Consider the following 12,096-nt stretch of genomic DNA (forward strand, 5'->3'; position numbering starts at 1 on the left):
AGAGTAAGTGCAAAGTGAGTGCAGGTGCAGAGTGAGTGCAGAGTGAGTGCAAGTGCAGAATGACTGCAGAGTGACTGCAGCTTGAGTGTGACTGCAGAGTGACTGCAGAGTGACTGCAGAGGGAGTGGGATCGGAGAGTGAGTGTAGAGTCAGTGCAGGTGCAGAGTGAGTGCAGGTACAGAGTCAGTGCAGAGTGAGTACGAGTGCAGAATGACTGCAGAGTGAGTGTGACTGCAGAGTGACTGCAGCGTGAGCGTGACTGCAGAGTGAGTGTGACTGGAGAGTGACTACAGAGTGAGTGTGACTGCAGAGTGCCTGCAGAGTGACTGCAGAGTGAGTGTGACTGCAGAGTAACAGTGAAGGCAGAGTGACAGTGACTGCAGTGTGTGAGTGTGCAAGGTAAACAGTGTGTGAGTGTGCAGGGTGAACAGTGTGTAAGTGTGCAGGGTGCACAGTGTGTGAGTGTGCAGGATGAACAGTGTGTGACTATGCAGGGTGAACAGTGTGAGTGTGCAGGGAGAGCAGTGTATGAGTGTGTAGGGGCACTGTGTGAGTGTGCAGTAGACGAAGACTCAAACTAAGTCCACCACACACATACATAAGACCACACACAACACACCACACCACACACCACACTCACACACACCAGCCTCTCACCACCACACTCATCACCACTCACCACCGCACACTCACCACCACACACTCACCCCCACAGACTCGCCACCAGACACTCACCACTGCACACACAACCACACACACAACCACACATCACCAGCCGTCAGTGCACGCTTTCACCAGGTGCAAACACCACCAGCCATTAATGTACGCTTTCATCAAGCACAAACACCACCAGGCGTCAGTGCAGGCTTCCACCACGCACACAACACCAAATGTCAGTGCATGCTTTCACCAAACACACACACACACCACCAGCCGTCAGTGCATGCATTCACTAGGCGCACTCGCCACCAGCTGTCAGTGCACCCTTTCACCAAGCACACACACCACCAGCCATCTGTGCACGATTTTAACAAGCACACACACCACCAGCCATCAGTGCGCAATTTCTACAGGCACACACACCACCACCCATCAGTGCACACATCAATTGTTAACGCATCCACAATTAACTATTGTAGCAATCACAATATGGTGCCCTTTACTTTTAAACATATTCATCTAAAGCGCAGCATGCCACCATTCCTACTATTTCAATCCAACACACATATTTCCACTACACACCACATGCATACACTCCATAACACATGGCAGACATTGCCATTTACAATTCCATTAGCTCTAACTCAAAAATATCCGAGACCTATTGGATTTCTAATGCTTGTTGGTATAGAGACAGCTTCCTTCAAAGAGCCGCTCACGGACTAGTTGGCGCACACAGGCAGAAGGTACGCCTGGAATTGTTATCCCGAACAAAAAATGGATTGGTAAGAACGGCAGTGGCCATCTCAGCTATAGGTGACAACTTTCAGAAGGTGCTTCACGGCGGAGTTTGAAAAGAATTATTTATTTTAACACCAATTATGTGCCACTTGGAAAGCCAGGTTAAAAACGGTTTACTTAACGTCTGTTTCGCTAAATTCAATACTTTAAATATTACAACATTTTCTTGGTTGTATTCATATCGTTCTCGTTATGTGGGCTCGGCTTACTTCGACGTTTTTTTTACAGGCGGTGTCCTTGTTTGAGACTTCTTTTAAAGGGACGTTGTGCTTATTTTACACATCGAACCGAACAACGTGAGACTAGGAGACTGACTACTCATCACCCAGCGCTAACACAGGAAGAGTCCCAGTATTATCTTTGGGTAAAGCATCCTTTATCTGTAGCCTTTCACTCCAGCACCTACCATACTCGACCTGACAGCCTTCTCTGCCTGAGCGATCTCTTTGCCTGGCACCAAAACACACTCTCCTTGAGTGAGCCCCTGCTTTTCCAAATGAACCTCTCTAACACTTGATTAAGGGATCATCTGTCTGATTTTGAGAACCTATCCACGTGAGCCTGTGTCTGAAATCGGTAGCTCTTCTGTCGGTTTATGAACTCCTGCTGCGAGAAACTCTCAAAGCATATATATCCTCGCAGCCTCGTGAGTGAGAATGTAGTCCCATATATAAGAGAGTAATCCGGTTGAAGTAAATTATGGGTAAACCATTATAGGAGGGAGATGCAGGTTTCTGGTCGAGGCGGATCCTATTTAAGTCTACCGAGACGTGTTGTTTATGGACGGTGAATAGCATTGAACAGAGGGTGGCACTCTCCAAATAAGGGGGAAGTGACAGGTATACCTATAAAGAGACCCCTAAACTGTTAAGTACTGTGCCCTATATTTATCCCCATATCTGTACGAGGAAAATAGTATTTTTCAAATCTTTGTGCAAGTACCTTTAAGGTAATTCTGATCAGTGATGAGTCCATGTTGTATTTCACAAGTTTTAGTTCAGGTTTCATAGTATGTCTGTTCATAGTATGTCCTGTTCCTTTTTTGCTAGGCGTGTTCTCCTTTCCCAGAGGGTTTTATATAAAAAAAAATCTCCATGCAACATATGTGTGTTGTTTAGTACAAGCTGAGTTTCCAGCGGTTGCTGACGTAGATTCCCATGGGACAGGGGGGTAATGGTTTCACTACTTTAGTGAGAAATACCTTCTAATGGCCATAAAAGAACAGAGATGAAAGAACTGAAGAGGCTAATGGGCGCAACCACAATATTGTTGTCAGAAATAATCCCCAGATTCCCTCAGTTGAGTAGAGAAACCTCCAAATAAGTTACATATAACCATGTGCAAGTTTTATAAGGGTATAGTAGTGGAATTCATCAAGCATGGTCTAATCAACTTAAAAATACCAGGCTGCTACAAGAAGGATGGGGCACGTTTGTCCATTGTCCATTGTCTAGGGTTGGCACAAATATATTCCTACTACACACCCAGGTCAAACAGAAAGACACAGCATCCCATCCGCGCTTCTGGATGGGATGCTGTAGCTTTCTGCTTAACCTGGCAGGTCCCACTGTCGGTACAGATAATCAGCATTCTTCCTTCTCTGGTTTACACTTATCCAGGGAGAATCCATAAGGAATTTTTAATGAACCTTCGGTGATAACGCTATTCAGCCCCATCTTCATCTGTGTGGCTTACACGTGCCCACAAGGAAAAAGTAAGAAATCCCTAACCTTAAAGAAGTCCCTTTTTCGGGTTGCATATCATGGCTCCTGCGTTATATTGGATCTATAAGAAGAATTCATATGTTAGAGTGATCTGGATTAATATGTGATTAAGGGAACTTTAAGTAAAAACATTGAACTTCCTCAACATTTCCTTTTGCATATTGTTTTTAACTTTGGTTTATGGGTTCGGAGCAGTAGGACCATTAGAAGGTTGAGTGTTATTGCATTTATATTAACAAAACAAAACTTGCCTGTGCAGTCAGTTAGAGCCAATTCTACTCTTTTTTTGGAATTGCGGGTTTATGTAATGTTAATAAACTGGAGACATATGTTATTAGCGAGTGTTTTCCTCATGAAGAGTTTAGGATTATAATCATGTTGATGGTGGGATTTTTAAGCTCAGCGGCCCACCTGCTGAATTTACTAAACTTGTATGGATACACAGTGGCCAACTGAACTCAGATATTCTTGCTAACTTTTGGAAAGTGCATTAACGCTGGATATATTTTAAAGTCAGGTGTGACACTTGGCAAGGCTGTTTTGAAAAGGTTAATTAGGGTATATTATATTCTGTACATATTTCATATGTGTCCATTTTCTTAAATGATTTCTCGATCCTTCCCATTGTAAGAGTCATGCTAATTTTTGGCCTTTTCAATATTTTTTTTACAGGCCTTGTTTTTATTTTGTGCGTCTTTTAAAGCAACGTTGTGCTTATTTTCCTCATGCAAAAGGACAACGTACGTGTGGAATAGTGCTCGTCTCCGTGCCAGCACAAGAGAAGTCAGAGGAGCAGCATCCATGGGTAAAACATCCTCTATCTGTAGTCTTTTCGAGCCTTTCATGCCAGAGTCTGCCTTACTGTGACAACCTCTTTTACATAGAAGATTGAGACCGATCCTCTTCCTCCCACCATAAGCTCCTCTTCCAGCATGAGTCTCTGCTTGCCCAGACGAGCCGCTTTGCCACCTGAGTTTTTAAACATTTGTCTGATTTTGATCATCTAGGCTTGTCAGCCTCTATCCGAAATCTGGAGTCTATCTATTTGCCTAAACGTCCCTTGCCCGTGAGGTCCTCTGCATGCCTATTCAAACCTGTCAACTTGTGAACCTTTTGGCTTGTGAATTAGGGTGAAGTTCAATATTTAAGAGCGTGATCCCATGTAAGTGAAAGAAGGCTAAACAATTTTAGGAGTGTGATTTAGTTTTACAAAGCAAGTTACCTTTTTGAAGTATGTGGAGGCATTTTGCTTTTAAGGGGGTTGAATATCATAGAAATCCGTGTGACAGACACCATTTGAATGAGGGTGAGGTGATGGGTATGCCTCTGAGGCACTCATTTTCACCAATGTTCGTCATTTTTATATCAAATCCTAACAGACATCACAGCTGTCTAGTTGCAAAGACATATTGAGGCATGCTGAAAGCTTACCCAGGAAAGCATTGTAGCCATTGCTTACCATTGGCTTTGCCACTCGCATTTGCTTGCTTTCTATTTGCTAGCTTTTTTTAATTTTAGTCTGCCCAGCTTGTGTTTGGCCTTCCTGTGGAGCCTAGCCTTCTTTCGAGTCCTTGCTTTTCGGGAACCCTTATTTTAATGTTTGGCAAGTACTTCATGAAAGTGCAAGTGTTTCCAGTAGTCCCCCTTTTATGCTGGTATTCTAACCTCCCAGTGACCCCACGCTCCTTGTCGTCCTCAAGAGTGATGGTGGGGCTCTGACGGGGGAAGAGGTTGCATTTCAAGAAAAACATATACACCTGAATTCTAACAATACCTAGGGAAGCAAACCCTTTATCTGCCCAACAGTGGAGGGTGAGATGATGTTCAGCGTGGACAATGCATTGTTGGTGGTGTTGCATTGCCCCTGCGTCACCTGCGTGCGTATTCACTGGTAGCTGTGACATGAGCTGTAGAGTTTGCTGTACTGTTTATTGCAGACGAACTGATTAATTGTTGCTGAGGTGGTAAACTTTCAAATATGATAACTAATGTTTCCGTTTGGAGTGTTGAAAAGAGCCAGCTGTGAAACAAATTGATTTTAAGCACTACAACATTTAAGGCACACACAAAGCCTTTTAAAACCAACAAAGAATACCGAACAGCCATTGAACTAATACCATGTGAGTGCATAATTTTCTAGCTTCGTACCTCGTGTGCTGCTTCCTACCCAAACATTTTCCCTGCCACCCCTGCTCTAAGTTGCACCCTCACCCCTCTCTTCTAACTGGTCCATTTCTCCCCCTTCTGGTTACGTTCTTCAGGTTTGTAAAGCGCATTAGCGTGTGGGAGGATATCTTGATACTGAGTAAGTGTGAGTCTAGCCAAACCTTGGGGTAAGTGGGACTCCTCGCAAGCCAAGTTTTCATCTTACTGCTGCATTCAAGAAGTGGCGATGTGACTCTTATGTTTAGGGGCAGGCCATGCCACCCTTTAAGAGCAATGTAAGAGAAGGCTGGACTGCCGCATCTGGTTTTCCGTGTGCATGAGATGTGTTCAAATAGGAGTTCAAACAGTTGGAGGTGTCTGGAAAGTTTGTGAAAGCAGATGTGATTGTTGAGGTATTCTGGGCCAGTGTTATGTATTGCATTGAAAGTGTGGGTGAGGAGATTGGGTTATGCTCATTTGTTTATGGGGATTAAGTGTAGGCCCTTCAGGTGTTGTGTGACTCAAGTGCGGCATAAATGTTTGAGAGTGATTTTGTCTGCAGAGTTCTGAATGGTCTATAGTTTTCTGGTGAGTTTTTGGTTGATACTGGCATAGAGGGTGTTCCTGTAGTCCAGCTTTGTTGTGACTAAGGTGCGCATGTTGGTTTTCCGGGTTCTGATTGGGAATCATTTGAAAATCTTGCTCAGCATTTTCAGGGTATGGAAGTATGAGGCGGTGACTAGGGTGGGCATGTCAAGTTTGTCCCGATCTATTTGTGTGGGTGAGTGTTGGTTGTACTTCAGTTGGCCAACAGGTGGATTTCTATGGTGAAGTGCTGTTCCCAAAGATCACGATTTTGGTCTTGTCGGTGTTCTGGTTCAGATAGTTAGTCTTCATCCAGTGGGCAATTTCAGTCATGCTGGCATTGAACTTGATCCGGGTACTGGGCATCTTGTCTGTGAGGAAGTAAATTAGTTGCTTGTTGTCAGCTTAGGAGAGGACGTTGATGTCATGAGAGTGGACGATACTCACTATAGGGCTCATGTATGTGTTAAAGAGGGTCAGGCTTTTATTATTTTTCATTAAAAAAAATTTTGGAGTGGATCACAAGGATCTAGCATTAAGTCCCTCCTTTGCTCCCACGCTCTTCCCAGTCCTTCGTTGACCCCAATTCCTTTGCTGTCATATATTTAGTTTTAATTGTATTTTTACTATTTTTAGAGGGCCTAGAAACTGCCATATCATGTCTGGCCACTCCTGAATGCTAGAAGCTCTTTTGCACAACAAAAATAAAAAGATTTGCCTACCACCTTGGTTTTGTAATTAAAACATAAATGGTGCCTGCGCCATTCCCTAGCCATGCACATGTATGGTGACACATGCAAGCACATGTGTCATCACACATGCGCACACAGAGGGACTGACGTGGCAGTCAGCAGCAGCTGCTTCAGTGTGCCTTTTTTTCTTTTGCCAGTGCTACATAGCGTTGCTGTTCTGCATTTTTCTTTTTGCCAATGCTGCATAGCATTGGTTAAAAGTTTTAACAAAGCCAGCAGGTCAGTAAGGCGAGACCTGTTTGTTTTGCAAATGCTTGTTTTGCATAGCATCCAATTTACTAGTCATGCACGGTGAAAAAAGGGTATTCATAAGGCTTCACAGAGCCCATGTCTAATTAATGTTCATGATGCTTAATTCCTTGTGCAGATGCTTACAGATTCAGGCTGGAGACCCGAGAGGTAGAGTGACCTCCATTCTGTATTTGTGGAATGCTGTCATCGCATCTTTGTACCCACTGTCCCTTAAAAGTGAGAGGATTTTAAATGAAAAAGAATGAGGCACTATGTGAATGGACATTGAGACTAGCATGCAGTGTTCCTATGGACCACTATTTTCTCCAGTGGTCACAACTGACATTCTTATAGTGGGGGATATCATTAAATCAAATCTTCTATCACTCAATGACAGCTTCCACTGTACAGTTGGATATCTCCCCATTTCAGGTGTAAGTATTTATTTGAACACTGGTTTCCGACTGCAGAACCTGTTGCAAACTATAGAGACATGTCTTGGTGAGTCTCAAGGAATGTGGAAATTCTTTTCTGTCTCACGTTTTGCGAGAGTGCTAAAAAGTTCACTTTTTTGCAGTATGACCATAGATAGTCCGTAATCTTTGTAAAATGTATACATTATCAGGCTACTTATCTTGTGCTTGAGCACATGTTATCTCTGCTGCTTATTGAGAGACTTTATTAAACTTTATAATATACCCATGAGCCTGTCCGCTCTGTATTTTTTGTTTATTGGTCTCACACATCTGAGATGTAGTTTACAGTTCCTTGGCAGGTTGTGAGCAGAAAGCAGGGTAGATTCTGAAGGGAACACAAACCATGGAGCTCCATGTACTGAACAACAATAATTTATATATTAGTTTTTTTTTAATGTAACATGGACCAGTGACCAATGGGTTAAAGAGCAGTCTACAGGTTACACGAGCAAGTTGTGCAGCCCAGTACAGACTCAAAGGTGAAGAAAACGTATTGTGGTACACGTATTAAAGTAACGATGGTTGTGTACACAGGAAGAAAAGCTAATACATTATGAAGATAGCAGATAAATCATTTAAACATGTCTTACATGCATGAATGCCAGTAGCAACATAAGAAATACTAGTTATGATGAGACCTGATATTTGTAAGAATGCTGTCCCTCTTAAAGGGGAAATTGTCACTTCAGGAAAAAGGATCTTACATCTTTTTTGATTGTTACCTTAGAATAGTTGTCTTGATAGCTAGTGAGAGAGAATTCCAGACTTTGGTTGTCCTTCTAGAGGAGGATTGCTTTCTAGACTTCAGATTTAGAATTTCAAGAAGGGTGTCTGTGCTTCATAGATGGTGCTGGTCACCTGAGCTTATCATTGATCAAATGTCTTTGCTGTCTATATACTTTGATTACTAAGTACATTTCAATGCTCTTCTGAACGTCGTGGGCAAGTAGGAAGGCGGCGTATAGTATCTCCAGACTTTATATTTCCATGGCAATGGTTTGTGGTATTTGATAACAATGGATTAGAACCCATGCTGGATTGCTCTACCGTAAAGCTTGTACCTTTTTTTCTGGAGGGATAGTTCCTTTAGTGATGGTGACTGTGGGCTCTTTTTGGCTTGTTGGGTAGAAACTTTCCAGAGAGAGATTCCAGGCTATTGAATGTTTGGTTGGTTAGGCACATAGTTTTGAGGTTTGGTTCATCATTTGTAGAAAGTGTTGCTGTTTCTTACTGTAATGAAGTTTTTCAGAGCATGCCCAGCTGAAGATTAGTTCCTAAGAAAAGTATCTGGGTTTGTTAAAGTTTTTCTTTTTATTAGATCCCCTTTATACTATTGCTATAATCAATGCAGAACCCCATTGTAACATGAAGAAGGGGGATGGGAGCACACTGCTTCACCTCCTGCACGGTTCTCCTCTTAGCAATATGGTAAATGCAGATCACTTTAAATGCTTACTTGAATTTTTGCTAAAGTGTTTCACCAAAGTTGGTGCGGGTTAGTGCTGTGAATCTCCCCATCGTAACATGGACCAGGAGTTAAAGAAGGGCCCCCCATTACCTCTGCTTTAGGAGGCAGTTCTTCGAAGAAGACCTTTTGATTTGTTTTACTTGCATTGTCAATGGTAATTCCCATTCACCTTCTTGGACCCTGCTGGTATGCCTATATTTGTTTTTTGCTTTTTTTAAACCCATTAAAAAACCGAAAACATTTTAAACACTTTATTAGCCTTTTTTCAGGATTTCTACTTTGATTGTCATAACTGAAGTTTGTAAAGAAGGAAATTCTGTGTGGGCACTCTTTCTTACTTCATCCATGTACTTAAACATATGTTTAGCTCCATTTTGCATGCACACAGGCTTTGAACCTTCAGCCTCGGTTCTCAGTTTTTTTGTCTATACAGATCATTGAATGAATAATCCACACTGAGGTGCTTATCAATTCATGTTGCATTCGGAATCATTAGTCAACTGACTTTCTTTTTTTCATTAACATTTTCAGGAACTAATAAAAAAAATGATGTGCCCACTGCATTTCTGGGTGAACCCCTTTGACACTGGACCCTTGATCGCACAATTACAAAAAGTTGCATCTGTGTGTTTCATTCGTGTAGGACGCCTCTGGCACTGCCACTTGCATTTCTGCTCCATGTTTCATGGACAGTTGCCTATGAAACCTTCTGTAATTGTGTGATCAAGAGTCCATGACTAAAGGATTCAACACGTGATGCATTGGGGCAAAAGTATTCTGTTATTGTAATTGAAAACGGTTATGAATAAAATGAAGTCAAAAGAGTTGCATGGCTAATAATTAGAAGTGCCACATGAGTGCATACAGAAGTGTATAACTGCATTAGTGCGGATTTGCTGCTGTGTAGCAGGAGAAGCTTTCACCTAATGCTTTATTCAGACAAACGTGGCAGAACATACAGCTTGACACGTGGCAACATATGCCTTGTAAGAAGAAGCATTTCACTAACTAGAATCTGTGAGAGCTTTGCGTTACGGTTTCATCTTTGAAATGAGGAAGAAAGATAATATATAATATTAATGACAAAGTACTAAGAAAACGTCTTTTCACTCTTATGTTTCCTGCATGCTGCAATTTAATGTTTGCACATTCCTGCTAAGTACCGCGCATCAGGCGTTAGAAGAATGCATTTTAGGTCAGGTGTACGCATTTTAGGTCAGGTGTACTCATCACTGCACTAAAATGCATTAGTCACGCATAATTGGAGCTCCTCTGGTTTTGTGAAATCATGTTGCACTGCATTTATTTACAAAAAATGTATCCCAAATGCTCGGTTGCTATTAGCATTGCTAGGCAATTTTGTATGGAACTGCTGTGCCTGAGACTCACTTGCATTGATATGATGACATTTAACCACTTCCGTGCTCGTGACGGAACCACTCCGTCACGAGCCACGGACGCGCTGTGCTGGTGACGCAGTGGTTCTGTCACGGCGCGGCCGCCCCGCCCATGCTGCAGGAATTCAGCGCCTGCGCGGCCGTTCTAATGAGCGGGCGGGGCCGTGAGGGAACCACTCCGTCACAAGCACAGCACGCCCGTGACTAGTGACTGAGTGGTTCCGTCGCGAGCATGGTGGCGCCTTGTGGCCCCCTCCCACCCAGCGCCGCAGTGGAATTACCGCCGTGGCCAAGGTGTTAATTAGTTTGATACTTTATTTACTTCCCCGGGGCAGCTACCAACGTGGGTGTCATGTTCCTTAAAAAAAATTGAGCTGAGAATAAACCTGGCCTCCCCATATTATGTATATGCTGCAACCAGTGACGCCTTCAATAAACAAACAGAAGGCGCCGTTAGCTGTTTTTTCCAGGCAGGCGGCACCTGCCCGCCTGGCTGGGCTGCCTTTAATATTGGACAATGGAGTTAGTGCCAACACCGCCTGAAGTGGTGCAGAGCACGAAGCACTATATGCTGCTTAAAAGAGGCACAATAGAACTGATGCCATGGAAGGCTTAGATTTATATTTGCAGTTTTATGTAGCGTGACCTTGAACCACAAGCATTGGTGCGCTTGACATGAGCACAGGTTACATTACACAAGATACCATTAGTTTTTTAAGCCTTTTACCCCGATTTTCGGCCTTTCTAAGTTTCTTTAAGTTCCAATTTCTCTCTTTCTGCCCCGTGTTTGTATTTGTCAATGCCAATCCACCCGTACCTTAATGCCCCATTTATGTGTCCCTACGTTTTGATGTGAGTTCTCTGTGCCTTTCTACCCTGTGTCTGCATTGAGTTGTAATGTCAGTATGCCCATTTCTTTATGGCCCGTTTCTATCTCTCTAAATTCCAGTGTCTGTAACTACGCGTCTGTTTCTGTATATGTGTCCCAGTGACACTCTATCCATGTCTTTTCGTCTCCTTGTCTCTCAGTTGGAGTGTGCCCAGTACCTCTGCCTACGAGCCTTTCACAGCCTTCAGAAGCTCCCATTCAAAATTCACTGATCTTCACCTCACACAGTGCAGTAATGCCTGCCAGACATTTCACCCTCTGCAACAGAGGGAAGCAAGGGTGCATGCACTAAGGTATATAGAGTTAAGTTTCTCGTTGCGCAACGGTTCTAATTTGTGATATTTATATGGTTCCCTCGTCTTAATTGCTTCATTTTGCCCTCAAGAAAGTGTCACTTATACTAGTTGGAATGTCACTCTAATTACACACAAATTCTGAAAATGTCACACATGCCAATATACCAAAACGAGGGAACAGCAGCTATAATCTATTGACTCTAAATTAACAATCAATTCAGTTTAAAAATGTAACCTTACTGCAACAGACTAAACGTGAGGTTGCGCTTGGGCAGAGTGAATGGAATATCAGACTGAGCCAAGCGTCTGACTGACGTTGTCCAGTTCTAACTGCCCTGTAGAGTCACAGGGCTGTTGTCAAAGTTTAAGATTTCCATGAAGGCTTGCCCGGTTCAGCAATCTTGAATCTTGGAATGCCAAAGTATCCAAGTCATGCCTTTATTAGCGGTATTTAGTAATCCGCATGGCATGACACAAATCTATATAAATGTTATAAAAATATAATTAAGCAAATCAAAAGGAGACTAGCTAGAAAAAGGGGGTTAGTCTGACATTATTTTGTTATTGTCATAGCGACTCAGTGTTATTGGCGGTGGCACCTGTTGGGTGTCTTTAGAAAGCCCTCACCCACCAACCTAGTTGGTGGCATGCTTCATCATCGGGCCCACCCAG

The 12,096-nt window shown here is 42.9% G+C and overlaps 1 protein-coding gene across 2 annotated transcripts in view; it reads left to right on the forward strand.

The window, feature by feature from the left end:
- Nucleotides 1-1,708: 1,708 nt before the first annotated feature.
- SAAL1 (serum amyloid A like 1) overlaps nucleotides 1,709-12,096 on the forward strand; it is a 266,162-nt gene continuing 255,774 nt past the window's right edge. The window contains exons 1-2 of one of the 2 annotated variants that reach the window (XM_086956067.1): nucleotides 1,736-1,825; nucleotides 3,858-3,990. In XM_086956067.1, the coding sequence (XP_086812193.1) occupies nucleotides 3,987-3,990 (4 nt within the window). In that variant the 5' untranslated portion in view covers nucleotides 1,736-1,825; nucleotides 3,858-3,986. Of the gene's footprint in view, nucleotides 1,826-3,857; nucleotides 3,991-12,096 lie in introns of both variants that reach the window. The other variant, XM_086956068.1, reaches the window with a different exon arrangement.

The sequence above is a fragment of the Lissotriton vulgaris genome, chromosome 2_1 (genome assembly GCF_964263255.1).
Source record: "Lissotriton vulgaris chromosome 2_1, aLisVul1.2, whole genome shotgun sequence".
Taxonomy (NCBI): domain Eukaryota; kingdom Metazoa; phylum Chordata; class Amphibia; order Caudata; family Salamandridae; genus Lissotriton; species Lissotriton vulgaris.